Source organism: Callorhinus ursinus, unplaced genomic scaffold (genome assembly GCF_003265705.2).
Source record: "Callorhinus ursinus isolate GAN/ISIS: 27379988/994484 unplaced genomic scaffold, GSC_fseal_2.0 scaffold4, whole genome shotgun sequence".
Lineage (NCBI taxonomy): Eukaryota > Metazoa > Chordata > Mammalia > Carnivora > Otariidae > Callorhinus > Callorhinus ursinus.
This window is the reverse complement of record NW_027397066.1, coordinates 139,578,758-139,594,151: the sequence shown is the minus strand read 5'-3', so window position 1 is coordinate 139,594,151 and position 15,394 is coordinate 139,578,758. Positions and strand designations below refer to the sequence as shown.

The window sequence follows — 15,394 nt, the reverse complement described above, 5'->3', positions numbered from 1 at the left end:
CCACCCAGGTGCTCCTGTGTTAGCCACTTTAAAGCAATTTATTTGCCAATCTAGACTCTAGAAATCTAAGATCACAAATTTCCCTTAGTTGTTTCTTTCAGTCTCTTAATGTAGTTTTCCCTTTTTTTTTTTTTTTTTCGGTGTCATGGCCATGGTGTAGAGTTGAAGACCATTGACTTGTTGAATGTTCCTGTGGTTTAGATTTTAGTGATTGTTTTCTTGTGAGTAAATTTAGGTAAATTTCTTTTCTTTTTTGGGGGGAGCAGAAATACTCTCTAAGTGATGTTTCCCTCATTGCAGGCCATCAGTTCATCCTTTCATTGGTCGGGAAGAATTCTTCAGATTTCTGCATTGTAAAGGCACTTATTTTTCCTCTCTATAAATAAAATATAATTGTTAAGGTGATATTTTGTAAATATATTATTACCCAGAAAACTTCACTGAATAGTTTTTACAGTTATTGATGATTCTTGCCTAAATTAATTATTATATTGTGATAGTAAGTCTAGGAGATTCTGAAAATGAAAAACTTTTCTCATCCACAGGAGTGATTGCTTACTTGGACCTGTGACTACTTTGTTGAAGAAGAAAGTCATTAATCTTAAATTGAGGTGGGCTCCTCTGTGAGAGAGCTGCAAACAGTGAATCCTTCTCGCCCTCAAGATAAGGGGCAGGACACGAAACAACACTTAAGTGGCTGCCAGTCAGCATGCTGGGCCAGTGAAACCTAAAGCTGTGAGGTCTGGGAGAGGATACCTACTCACTGGGTCTTTTTTTTTTTTTTTAAAGATTTTATTTATTTGACAGAGAGAGAGATAGTGAGAGCAGGAACACAAACAGGGGGAGTAGGAGAGGGAGAAGCAGGCTTCCTGCGGAGCAGAGAGGCCGATGTGGGGCTCGATCCTAGGACTCTGGGATCACGACTCGAGCCGAAGGCAGACGCCTAACGACTGAGCCACCCAGGCGCCCCTACTCACTGAGTCTTGAGCTTAAAGCAGGCCTTGCCAAGGGGAGCATTCTTACCCACCACTTTTGTCGCCGGCTCAATGGAATTTGTGACAGGCCTGGTGCACCTCCAAGAGAAGTCTAGCTGCCCCGTCTGTCTGGATTACTTGAAAGACCCAGTGACTATAAACTGTGGGCACAATTTCTGTCGCTCCTGCATCAACATGATGTGGAAGGATCTAGATGATACCTTCCCCTGTCCTGTCTGCCGTTTCTGCTTTCATAACAAAAGCTTCAGGAGCAACCGCCAGCTCAGTAATCTGACTGAAATTGCCAAACGACTGCAGGTCAGAAGGAGCAAGAGGAAAAGGCAGGAGGAGTATTCCATGTGTGAGAAGCATAATCAGTTTCTGACCCTTTTTTGTGGGAAGGACCTAGAGGTTTTATGTACACAGTGCAGTTTCTCCGTTCAACACCGGAAACACTACATTTGCCCCATTAAGAAAGCTGCCTCTTTTCACAGGAAAATTCTAGAATATAGCATTGAGCCCTTGAAGGACAATGTGGAACGAGTTGAAAAAGTGATAACTCTTCAAGCCAGCAAAATAGCGGACTTGAAGAAGAAGGTAGAGGATAGGAGAGAAGAAATCATTTCCGAATTTGAGCAAATTAGACTGTTTCTACAAAATCAGCAAGAGGCTCTTCTTAGGCAGATGGAAGATGAAGAGAGGGACATTTTAACAAAACTAAATGAGAACCGAAGAACATTGTCAGGTCACGTGTCCACATTGAAACATCTGCTGAAGGAGGTAGAGTGCAAGCGTGTGCAGTCAGAACTGGAATTACTGACCTGTGCTAAGGGTATCTACCACAGGTATCAAAACCTAATATATCCTGAGCTCTTTGTATTCCAATTAAAGAAATACGGATTTAGCCTTCCTCCACAATATTCTGGCTTGGACAGAATTATCAAGCCCTTTCGAGCAGACGTGATTCTAGACCTTGAAACAGCACACCCTCAGCTTATTGTCTCTGAGGATAGAAAAAGTGTGCGATATGGAAACAAAAAAAACCACCTTTGTTATAACCCGAGGAGATTTTATCTCTGCCCTGCTGTCCTGGGTTCTAGGAGATTTGGTTCTGGCCGGCATTACTGGGAGGTAGAAGTGGGAAACAAGCCTAAATGGACCTTGGGGGTGTGTCGAGACTGTTTTCCTGGGAATTGGCGGAATCGGCCGGTAGCTGACAGTGGATTCTGGGCAATTGGGCGATGTATTGAAAGCATTTATGTTATTCTGGGTCGTAAGAGAACCCAGCTTCTGCCTATAGTAAGACCCAGTAGGATTGGCATTTTTCTGGACTGTGAGTTGGGTGAGGTTTCCTTTTACAATATGAATGATAGATCTCTTCTCTATAATTTTAATGATTCCTATATAGAAGCTGTTTGTCCCTATTTCTATATTGGAGTAGATTCTGAACCTCTTAAAATCTCTTCAGTAACAGATGATGAATGATGAAGTACTTGGGAAACAGTATCGTTTCAGTGTCTCGGGGTAACCTAGCCAGTAAATTTAGTCTCAGTAATTCTGGACTCTAAAGGTTTACTGCTGAAAACCAGAATAAATTTTTCTTCTTCATTTTCAGCAACTATAAAAACATGGTAGTAATGCCAATTTTATAGATGTTTTGGGTATCAATGGCCAGATGATTTGAATTTCTTAAAAGTACTTGATAATTCTATTACTTAACAAATCCAACAAAATATTTCCTGTTGAAATTGCCTGTAAGTTGCCTTTTAATTATAGTCATTCCCTTACAGTTGAGTAAGTTGTCTTAACAGGCATCCTTCCATAGTGGATTGTTTACTTCCATAATTCTTAATATCAATTTCCTCTTTATTGTATGTGTCTATTATCAGTTGACACAGTTGACAGATTACTATAGATACTGAGGATTTGGGCCTTTTAAGGCCCTTTCCCTACACACATTTATACAGATCGCAGATAATCTAACAGATTTTTTCCTGGTGAACGTGGTTCTGGTCTCGTGTTCCAGTCTGAACAAGCTACCCTATGTATATAGCTGTCTCTGTCCTCACTATCCTGGGAAGTGTCCTCTGTTCTTGAATTCCTTGTTGGTTTAATCCCACATCTTCTGCTTGTTTTATCTTTTCACTTGGAGTGTCATCCCACCCCAAATATTTTAAAATTTGGGGAATTTTGCATGTTTCAAAATGATTTTGTTCTACCTATACTGAGGTGACAGTTAAGCCAAATACGCATGTCTACATTGGAAGTCATATTACCTAATTTTCAGAACATACTATTGTTTCTGAGAAGTCTGATACTAGTCTGATTCTTGATACTTGGGTACCATTTTCTTAGGATGTTTTATTTATTTTTAATTTTTTTAAAGATTTTATTTATTTATTTGACAGAGAGAGAGAGGAGCAGGAACACGAGCAGGGGGAGTGGGAGAGGGAGAAGCAGGCTTCCCGCAGAGCAGGGAGCCTGATGCGGGGCTCGATCCCAGGACCCTAGGATCATGACCTGAGCCGAAGGCTGACGCTTAACGACTGAGCCACCCAGGCGCCCCTCTTAGGATGTTTTAAAGATCTTTTTTATTTCTAGTGTTCTGAGCTTTGTCCATTTATTTTGCTGAGTGGTGAGATAACCTGTCAGGATTCTTCAGAGAAACAACAAATAAGATGTATATTTTTAGAGAAAGATTATCTTAAGCAGTTAGCTCAAACAGTGGTGAAGACTGAAATCTATGAAGACTGGCATGGCAGGTTTTAAAACCAGCAACCTAGAAATCCAGGGAAGATTGCATGCTGCAGTTCAAGTATGAAGGTCATCTCCCGGTAGAACTCCCTCTTGGCTCGTGATAGGTCAGACTTCCGTTCTATTCACGCTTTCAATAGATTGAATGAGTCTCTCCCATTAGTGGGCAATCTGCTTAAAGTCCACCAATTTAAATGTTAAGCTTACCCAAAAACTCCCTCAGAGGAACATCCAGAATAATGTTTGATGACATATCTGGCACTGAGGCCCAGCAAAGTGACACATAAAGTTAACTATCACAGATAGCTTCAATCTGACACTGTGCTAGGTGAGAAAAACTAAGATTCCTGTCCTTAGCAACATACTTCCTAGAAGGGAGAAAAAAGATAATCAAATAATAAGCATAAATAATTGACATGGCAACTTAAAAGCTAATAAAGCGCTATGGGTACAGGGAAAGATAAATCAATGTCCAGGGCATGACAGTACTGTGGGCAGTGAGGGAGAGTTAGCTGCCTGAACTTGGGTGGTCAGGGCAGACATGTTAAGAGAAAAAGGAACCAGAGCAGAACTTTGAATAAGGGAATGGCAGTGGTGGAATGTTGCAGAGAAGGATATAGGTGGCCAGCTCTGCCTCCCTGCAAAGCCTGATACCTGAGAAATGACGTTAGGCTCCTGGGACAGCAGGTCCAGGTTCCCATCCAGTTCCCCAAAGATTTCTTCTCTGTGATCCTTGAAAAAGGACGTTTATTGGCCCTGCGATTCTTCACCACTGTCTACCTGGAGCGCCCAGAGATGCTGCAGAAAGTGTCCAGGGACCTATGGATGAGCATCTGGTCACGGGATGAAGACATCTCAGAGTCCCAGAGCATCCTGGCTGCTGAGAATGCTAGCATGTGTACAGAACGAGCCCAGGGACTTTTAGACAAGATCTCAACACTAAAGGTGAAGAACGAGCTTAAGGAGACCTCCAAGGCTGCCTGCAAACCTGGGGCCTTTGGGCTGCCCATCCCCATGGCCCATCTGGATGGCCAAACCCATGTGCTATTTGGCTCTGACCAGGTGCGGTTGCTTGGCACACCTGCTGGGAGAGAAGTGGATGGGCCCCGTGCCTCCAGCCAGGAATGCCAGACTTGAAGGATGGCCAGGGGGAGCAAAACAGTTAGAATTACAAAGCGGACTATTCGCTTACCTTCCTCCACTGTGCAACACTAGGACTCTGGTTTTTCTGTCTGATAAAGGTTCCCCTCTGGCCCGGGGGCGGGGGCGTGATGGGGAGGGGGTGCTGCATGATGCATCATCTGCCTCTAGTCTCATGGCTGCTCTTATTCCCATGGCTCACAAGTGCGTTTCAAGAGCCCCGAATAGACCTACTGCTATCAAGGAAGGAAGGAAGGAAACAAATTACATGTATGAATAGCTTCAAGTTTATTTTCCATTTGTTTTCTTAATTATTCTCTTTATTGATACCTTTCATATTTATGTCAAATATTCTGTTTATCTACTATCGTACATAACGTAATCTGTATACTCACCTAACCTATATATACATACTACATGTATAAATATATATCAATACAAATGCACCCACATAATGTATGTATACATCATATATATGGCAGTGAACCTATGTTGCTAATATTTTCCATTGTCGAAATTGCTTTTAACCTTTTTCATGGTGCTTTTCATATTTATATTGACTTGCCAACCATTTTTAGTTGCTTTTGATCATACTTTAATCTCCAGTCTTTAAAATATTCCCAACATTTTATCAAACTTTTCTAATGTCTAACATTTCAATAATACATTCTCTCTACTAAAAGATTCTATACTTAGCAACATAACAAAAATACTGCCCCGTATATATATTTTGTTGACCCATGGTTGACAGTTTGTGAATAGTCTTCCAATTTTTTCATGTTATATACAAATGATTTATTTTCTTCTTTAAAAAAACCTGTGTGTATACTATTGCAATTTTAAGATCCCTGTCTGTCTTTTCCTCTATACTATTTGTTTTATGAGACTTGGAGCCTTATGAGTCATTCGCACACACAGAAGTGGTTCTTAAAGAGTCTCCTGTGTTGGCTTTGATATTTAAATTAAATGAACTGATTTTTGTGTGTACCAGTAAATGGAGTCCAGTGTCCATCTGGATAGCCAGTTGTCCCAGGACCATTGAAAAATCCATTTCCCATTGATCTGCATAGCTTTATCACGCAGCCAGTTTCCATGTGTTTGTGATTCTGTGTCTGCATTCTCTTCCCTGTTCCTTTATTGGCCTATCCCTGCACCAGTACAACACTTTCATAATTACTAAGACATAATTATTTAATATTGCCATGTTGATGTCTGGTAAAATAGGTCTTAATTTTGTTTCTCTTCTCCAGAAGTGCCTTGATTGTTCTTGGCATTTTGTCCTTCAGCTTATGTTAATGCCATTAAAATAATGTCTTTGGGGATTTTATTGGGATTACACTGAAGCTGTCATTTTAATTGGCACGTTTGCTATATTGAGTGTTCCCATGCATGCCTATGGTGTCCTTTTGCATTTATAAAGGTATTCCTTAATACCTTCCCCTAAATATTTGATTTCTTCACAATACATACTCATTTTAGATTAATTTCTAGCTATTTAATATTTTTGATGCAGTTGTAAAATTTTCACTTCTTTTGAATACACAGTGTTTCTGATGAATACACGATGAATAGGCAATGTTGACACAATGTTACATTAGTTTCAAATATACAACATAGTGATTGGGTAAGTCTATATGTTACGCTGTGCTCATCCCAAGTGTAGCTACCATCTGTCACCATACAGCACTATTCCAATACCACTGACTATATTCTCTGTGCTGTACCTTTTATTCCTGTGCCTTACTCGTTGCATAACTGGAAGTCTGTATCTCCCACTCCCCTTCACCCATTTTGCCCATCCCCCCAGCCCCTTCCCCTCTGGCAACCATCAATTCTTTGTATGAGTCTGTTTCTGCTTTTTTTTTGTTTTTCTGTTTAGATTCCACATAAAAGTGAAATAAGGTATTTTTCTTTCTCTGTCTGACTTCACTTGGCATAATACCCTGTAGGTCCATCCATGTTGTTGTAAATGGCAAGATCTCATACATTTTTTTTTTATGGCAGAGTAATGTTCCATTTGTGTGTATGTAATATATATCACATCTTTATCTATTGATGGACAATTAGGTTGCTTCCCTATCAGCTACCATAAATAATGCTGCAATAAACAGAGGTAAAAGTTTCACTTTCTGGAGGCACCTGGGTGGCTCAGTTGGTTAAGCAACTGACTGCCTTTGGCTCAGGTCATGATCCCAGAGTCCTGGGATTGAGCCCCACATCGCGCTTCCTGCTCCTCAGGGAGCCTGCTTCTCTCTCTCCCTCTGCCTGTGCTCGCTCTCTGTGTGTGTCAAATAAAATCTTTAAAAAAAAAAAGTTTCACTTTTTATTTTTCATTTTTTTCTTTAAATTTTTTATTGTTAGTCACCATACATTACATCAATTAGTTTTTGATGTAGTGTTCCATGATTCATTGTTTGAAAAGTTTCACTTTTCAGTTGTAATTTTTTTTGTTTGTTGCTCATACATTGATAGACGCTACACACATATTTTACAGTAATGTTGCTAAACTTGGGCGCCTGGGTGGCTCAGTCAGTTAAGCGTCTGCCTTCGGTTCAGGTCATGATATCCGGGTCGTGGGATCAAGTCCCACGTCTGCTTCTCCCTCTTCCCCTCCTCTCACTAGTTTTCTTAATCTCTCTCAATTAAATAATGTTTTAAAAGATAAAAACATTAAAAATACCCTCAAGATTTTACCTGGATTCTTGAGTTTTCTGAAAGACAATTAGGTTTTTGCAGATGATACCTTAGTTTCCTTTCAGTGGTTAAGACGTTTTCAGCATCACCTTACTGAGCTGGTTTCAGACTCTATAATTGAGCTGTCAGGCTGTCACCACCCTAACCCACTGACCAATCATAGCATCACTCAAGCAGAACAACTAGACATTGTGTGTATACTCATTTGATGTTTTTTGAACAACATTGCATCACCTATGAATTGTTCTTGTTGCAAAATTTGGATCTGAAGTCAACAAACCTTGGCAGCTACCTTTTAGTTGATAGCAAATACATAGAGTAGAGGGGCAATAAGCTAAATAAAATACTGCCTTAAAATAGTGTTTGTCTTCATTACTGAGTTTTTTTGTCACCCCCTTAAATTTTTCACCTAAGGTGAGTCCCTCCTTTTCCTCTGCCCGGTCCCAGCTCTGCAACTCAGCACAGAGATCAGAGCTGGAACTATGGCTCGAGAGCAGTGATTCTGGACACATCAGAAGCTTTTTTTTTTTTAACCACATGCCCACCTCCCACAGTCCCTCCCACTAGCATGAGGGAAGACTGCCTCTGCCCTCTCTTCCACAAGGCCTACCTCTCCTCTGTCCCTGTCAACACATTCGATACAAAGTGACCCGGAACACACCTGCATTTGAGTGGTTGGGTTTATCACCCTCAGTGAGGAAAAACACACACCATGAAACCCATGGAGAACTTCAGTGAGGTGGTGTTAGGATTTATTTTAGGATTTGGGTTGTGTTAGGTGATGTGCAAGATTTAAGGGAATAGGACATTGCTCTGATAGGATGCTGTGAGGAAGAGGAGTAATTCTATGACTGGAGCCTTAAATCATGTGAGACTGAAGCTGTAATGGACAAAGTATCAGTGGTCACTCATATTCTCTAGGAGATGTGGATGTTTGGTCATTTTTGGTCATGTGTGTTCAGCATGTGTGTGTTTTGTCTGTATTCATATCCAATAAGAGTAGTCTTGTTTTTTTTCTTTTTCTTCTTCTTTTTTTTAAAGATTTTATTTATTTGACAGAGATAGACACAGCAAGAGAGGGAACACAAGCAGGGGGAGTGGGAGAAGGCGAAGCAGGCTTCCCACTGAGCAGGGAGCCCGATGCGGGGCTCGATCCCAGGACCCTGGGATCATGACCTGAGCCGAAGGCAGAAGCTTAATGACTGAGTCATCCAGACGCCCCAAGTAGTCTTGGTTTTTTGTTTTTGTTTTTTGATATATCTGAGTCACAGAGCAACCCCGTCTGATGTTGCTGATCTGTGAAATTGATGATGGAAGTGAAAGCTTGATAAGAGAGTTGATACTGTCACTCAAAGCATTTATTCCTGAATCAAAGTTGAACAGTTGATTATGTCATGAGTTCTCTCAGGATGGATAGCTCCAACTAAAGTCTGCCTGCCCTCCCACCACCAGTAGCCTGGAAATTTGGATTGGCCCCTCAAAATGTCCAAGGAAGCTCTAACAAAAATAGATTAGCAAAATGAACCCCCATCTACCCATTATCTAGGATTAATATTTATCAACTCTCAGGTGATCTTGTATCATCTATACCACACTCTTCTCTCCTGAACTAATTGCATTTAAGTAAATTTGAGACAGATAAGGATTGTCTTTAAAAAAATTTATCATCCCACACACAATAAATGCAATTCTTTTCTTCATCATAATACTCAACCAGAGCTCACACGTGCATGATTTTCTTGTTGCACCAAACTTTTTTTTAAAGATTTTATTTATTTATTTTAATGAGTGAGAGAGAGCAGGGAGAGAGGGAGAGAGAGAATCTCCAGCAGATTCCCAGCTGAGTACAGAGCCCAATGCGGTGCTTGATCTCACGACTCATGAGATCATGACCTGAGCCAAAATCACCAGTGGGACACTTAACAGACTGAGCTACCCAAGCGCCCCGACAAATTTTTTTATACACATTCTGATTCACAAGCCGATTGTAGGCCGTACTTACTATCAGATTAGAGAGATATGAAATAGAACAGCTTTCCAGAAGTACGGCATAAGGTGTTTCTCTTCTGTGGGGATCTTTACCCCTCCCCACTCACCAGGTGACCCATCAGGACCAAGCAGACCAGATCCACACTGGGGGCAAGTGGGGGAGTCACTCTGGCCAAAAAGCCTCATGCATCAAGACATATTTTCCACCGTCCCTTCAAGGGACATACCTAATCACAAAAGTCACCATCTTCAAAAAAAGACAAAGCTAGAGTGTTCCCCTCAGGTACTGTTAGCGCATTTTTTGTTGGTTTTTTTTTTTTCAAGACAAAAGGCAATTTACCAATTAGGGGTCATTTTTGCTATAAGCTGTGCTGTCTAGTGGCATAAGTGACAGGCCACCTTGTGAGGTGGCTAGAGGAACAGAGCTGGAAAATTAACAAAATTAATTGAAGGTTAAACACGTGTGCATAACAGGAAAGGGTTTTGTTAACTTAAAAAAAGCTATTTAAGGGATGGTTGTCATACAACTAACTATAGGTTTTTATAGTATAGGAACTGATAAGTTTTGACAAGTGTAGATATCCATGAAACCATCACCACACTGAAGATAATGAATATATGCAACAACTCCCAATGTTTGCTGGTCCCCCTGCTAGTTCTTCCATCCACCCCCCCCAACTGTCCCACCCTATCCTCAGGCAACCACTCACTTGCTTTCTGTTGCTATATCAGTTTGCATTTCCTAAGATTTTATATAAATGAAATAATATATAATATATATACAATTTTTTGGAGGGAGAAGGAGGGTCTGGTTTCTTTCACTCAGCATAATTATTTTGAGTTCCTTCATTTTTCTGAGTCAATAATTCATTCCTTTTTGTAATAGTATTTTATAATAGAATTCCTAAATACTAGTCTACTGTGAGGATATACTATTTCGTGATCCAGTCACCATTTCTTGGCCATTTCAATTTAGTTGTGACTGTTACTTTTGTTGCATTTGTTTGATTTTACAATATATTCTTTTGAAACAAAATAGTTTTATTTTATTTTTTTTAAAGATTTTATTTATTTATTTGAGAGAGAGAGAGTGGAGCAGGAACACAAACAGGGAGAGGGAGAAGCAGGCTTCCCGAGGAGCGGGGAGCCTGATGCGGGGCTCGATTCCAGGGCCCTGGGATCATGACCTGAGCCAAAGGCAGATGCTTAACGACTGAGCCACCCAGGTGCTCTTTCTTCTATTCTAATCGTGCTCTTTAAAGAGTGGTTTCAGGGCGCCTGGGTGGCTCAGTCAGTTAAGCATCTGCCTTTGGCTCAGGTTATGATCTCAGGGTCCTGGGATTGAGTCCCGCATTAGGCTCCCTGTGGAGGGAGCCTGCTTCTCTCTCTGCCTCTGCCTCTCTCTCTCTCTGTCTCTCATGAATAAATAAATAAAATCTTAAAAAAAAAAAAGAATAGAGGAGAAAAGGTGGGAAGGACACCTAGAATAGAGTGTGACCGGTGATGTGACAATGGCTAAGGTCCGCCAGCAAGCACCATGAACACTTGCCCCACGATTAACTAGAATAGCAACTCACCTTAAACTGTAGGACATTTGAAAGGTTGGTGGAGCCTACTCTTGCCAATACATAGATCCTATCCTGTTAAGTAGGGTCCAGGGTTACAACCTAGTAAATTACAAAACTCTAAGATAAAAAAAAAGATCACATTTGATTTTCTCTTATTATTTTCCATACAAATTTTTCAAATTCTAATTGTTTTGCTTTTGTTTATTTTATAAAGTCATTTTCATATATAACCTCAAAACTTCACACTCATGTTTAACATTATATTAAATTGCCAACATTTTGTACAGATTTGAAGAGGCACATGCACCCCAATGTTTATATGTTTATAGCAGCCATATCAGCAATTGCCAAACTATGGAAAGAGCCCAAATGTCCATCAGCTGATGAATGGATAAAGAAGATATGGTATATATAATGGAATATTAGTCATCAATAAGAATGAAATTTTGCCATTTGCAATGACGTGGGTGGACCTAGAGTGTATTATGCTTAGTGAAATAAGTCAGAGAAAAAAAAAAAAGAAAGAGAGAGAGGGAGAGGGAAGAAAACCATAAGAGACTCTTAATGATGGAGAACAAACAGAGTTGATGGAGGGAAGTGGGTGGGGAGATGGACTAAATGGGTGATGGGTATTAAGGAGGGCCACCAGGTGCCCCTATATACTGTATTCTTACAATAAAGTAAGCTAGAGAAAAAAAATTAAGAAAATCCTATGGAATAGAAAATACATTTACAGTACTGTGTGGTATTTATTGAAGAAATCCACGTATAAGTGGACCCATGCAGTTCAAACCTGTGTTGGTGAAGTGTCAACTGTAAATCATCATTACTATGAAATTTTGATGATTTGATTAGAAAAAGAATCATGGAAGTAATGTTTATTAAACACACTGGAATGATGGGCACCTGGGTGGCTCAGTCGTTAAGCGTCTGCCTTCGGCTCAGGTCATGATCTCAGGGTCCTGGGATCGAGCCCCACATTAGGCTCCCTACTCATTGGGGAGCCTGCTTCTCCCTCTCCCACTCCCCCTGCTTGTGTTCCCTCTCTCACTGTCTCTTTCTCTGTCAAATAAATAAATAAAAATAAAAAAAAAACCCACACTGGAATGAAAGGAAAAGATCTCTTAATTGGGGGACGCCTGGGTGGCTCCGATGGTTAAGCGTCTGCCTTTGGCTCAGGTCATGATCCCAGGGTCCTGGGATTGAGTCCCGCATTGGGCTGCCTGCTCCTTGGGAGCCTGCTTCTCCCTCTACTTCTCTCTCTCTCTCTCATGAATAAATAAATAAAATCTTAAAAAAAAAAAAAGAAAATATCTCTTAATTGGGAAGGGTTTCTGTGGATAAGGGGCCCAGGAGCTACTTAAATGAGGGGGTAACATGGGGAAGGCCAGGGGTGGGGTCAACATATGGTGAGACCAGGAACATACAGTTCATGCTTTGCCTGGTTCCAAGATGCACAAAATTTAGTTAGCATAGTTAAATAACACAAGACCCTAATGGTTCACTCAGTATATTAACTGAGTACAAAGTATATGGCCCCAGAGGGTGAGGTCTCCAGCCACAGAGGACAGTTCTCCTTAGCTAAATATCCAAGTTCATCACCTCCAAATTTTGCTTCCCATACAACTTCAGCACAGAAAGAATTCAGCTATGTTTTCTGTCACTCTATAACAGGAACCACCTTTTCTCCAGTTTCATATCACATGTTCCTCATTTCATCTGAACTCACACTAAGGATCTCTAACGTTCATGTTTCTACCAACATTCTCCATAGAACAGTATATGTATTCTCTAAGGCTAAATTATCTTATTGGTCATGGGCTCCCTGTTGGGCTGGTCAGTCCCATTGTCTGTACTAGGGGTTAGAATACGAAAATATACTGGAGGGGAAAACAGAATCCTGATGGAATTACTTAAGACAGTTGGTCCATGTTGATTGAATCTCCTACAATTTGAAGAAATTATATCCTTGTCTCCTCTTCACAGTTTGCACCAGAAGCAATCTGGCACCTGAGCTGATCAGCCATTGAAACTCTCTTCAGTAATTTCATTAGTCATCTGGCAGCAGTTACTTGAATACTATTTGGTCTTTATTTACATCTCTTTGCTTAATGACTCTGTTTGGCAATGAGATTGGTAAGAATCAGCTGTGATTCTGTACTAGTTTTCTGCTTGCTAGGACTCACTGTTTTATATGTATAGCTTATGATTAAATATTTGAATTTTAAAACAATGTGGGTGAATTTTTGGCAATGAATATGAATTCCAATTTACCTAAAAAGTAATCTGCCAAAAAATAAATTGTAATGCAACATTTCTGAGCTCAGAGAATGTGTCTCAAAGTGACAATTAAGCTGGGGTCTTTTGAAGGGGTGCCAATGGGGCTCCTGGGTGGCTCAGTTGGTTAGGCATCTGACTCTTGGTTTCAGCTCAGGTCGTGATATCACGGGTCATGGGACCAAGCCCAGTAACGAATTCTGAGCTCAGTTGGAGTCTGCTTGAAGATTTTCTCCTTACCCTCCCCCCACTCATAAGCTCTTTCTCCCTCTCTCTCTAAAATAAATCTTTTTTTTTAAAGGGTGCCAGTAAACAAATGTATATGGGGCATGGATCTGCCATGGATGATACCGCTCATGCAAAAGTCCTGTGGGCAGGGGATGCCATGTCCTGAGTGTGGAGGAGAGGGCAGGACTGTACAGTGCTAGAAGCTACATAATGTAAAGAGAGGGTGAAACTGGAGGCCCAGAGTTAAACACTCCTGGGTGAAAAAATGAATAGGCTTCACATAGCCTTTTAGATTTCATTTTCCTCATAAATCAAGTTGGGATTAAAAGATGTTGAGGGACACTTGGGTGGCTCAGTTGGTTAAGCACCTGACTCTTTTTTTTTTTTTTTAAGATTTTATTTATTTGAGAGAGAGAATGAGAGACAGAGAGCACAAGAGGGAAGAGGGTCAGAGGGAGAAGCAGACTCCCCGCTGAGCAGGGAGCCCGATGTGGGACTCGGTCCCAGGACTCCAGGATCATGACCTGAGCTGAAGGCAGTCACTTAACCAACTGAGCCACCCACGCGCCCAAGTACCTGACTCTTAATTTCAGCTCAGGTCATGATCTCAGGTTGTGAGACTGAGCCCTGTGTCAGGCTCGCAGCTGAGCTTTCTCCTTCTCCCTTTGCCCCTCCCCCTCCTCTCTCTCCCTCTCTTAAAAAAAAAGATGTTGAGAAGGTCAAGGGAAGATTACAAAGATGCAAATTAGACTATGCATATTAATAGTGCCCATGATGACTTGTTAAGCACAGGAAATAGTTTCCCCACCTCTATCCAGGGTGTGACCTCAGCCAGATCCTGCCCTCACTCCCAAAGGGAGGAGTCACCATTTTTTGGTGGGCGGGATCTTAACCAACTGAGCCACCCAGGCGCCCTGGTGGGCGGGATCTTAATCACATCATTGACCCAGCAATCGTCTGCAAAACTGGCTTCTGAGACCCCTCTCCTAGACACTGGCCTCACAGACCTGCCCATAGCCACCTGCTCCAGGTAAGCCCAGAGATGGTACAATGCGGGTACAGAAGGCTGGAACGTGGTAAGACTAGTGGCTTCCTGGTGCGTGCTCTGTATAGTGCCTAAGATTAAGCCTTAAGGGAAAGCAAACTTGGATTCGGGTTATTTTAAGACACGTGCTTGTATTATGGTTTATTTTATTCAATGACCCTTGTCCTAAGTCATCTAAATGCTGCTAAAAATACAGATATCTTGATCCTAACCTGTCCTAAAGGGTTTTTGATATCTGTGTGCGACAAAGCATCCAGAGGTGCTGGTCTGAAGCCTGAAGGGTGGTTTGTGTATAGGTGGGGAGTAGAGCAATTAGAGCTATGGGGTCAGGATCCCTGGTACTCAGGTCCTATATAGACTTGATCTTCCTTAATCTAACCATCTGCCTGCTTAGAGATGCTCAAAGAGTATAAGCAAGTGGCCCAAAGTCACTCAGTTCTTAAGGGAGCCCCAGAAACTTGGCCAAGTTTAGTCATTCAACAGCTTTAGCCTAGGACTTAAGAGATACTTGGAGATACAGTTATCATGAGGATAGCATGGAGGTTACAGTTCTGTTGGGAGTGCAGATCTCCAAAATATATGTTAATCTGCAACATCAGAGTTGAAAGAAAAGTCATGATACTGCCTCTGGTGTTCTGTGGCATTGTGCTAAGTGAGCAATCCAACATGGTGGTCACTTTCTCCACCTCTTGGCATCCTTGAGAAATCAGTAACTGCTTCTTCTT

The 15,394-nt window shown here is 41.2% G+C and overlaps 1 protein-coding gene and 1 pseudogene across 1 annotated transcript; both read left to right on the top strand.

Annotated features, from left to right (window-relative positions):
* The first annotated feature begins 1,046 nt into the window (after positions 1-1,046).
* TRIM60 (tripartite motif containing 60) lies at positions 1,047-2,459 on the top strand. The gene has a single exon (XM_025873928.2). It carries the CDS (start codon positions 1,047-1,049, stop codon positions 2,457-2,459), a length of 1,413 nt encoding a protein of 470 aa, XP_025729713.2.
* Positions 2,460-4,313: 1,854 nt separating this feature from the next.
* Positions 4,314-5,148, top strand: LOC141372555 (glutathione S-transferase kappa 1 pseudogene; annotated as a pseudogene).
* The last annotated feature ends 10,246 nt before the right edge of the window (positions 5,149-15,394 follow it).

Bases quoted from the DNA above. Each gene is read 5' to 3' on its own strand.
- TRIM60 (XM_025873928.2), top strand. From the start codon at position 1,047: ATGGAATTTGTGACAGGCCTGGTGCACCTCCAAGAGAAGTCTAGCTGC.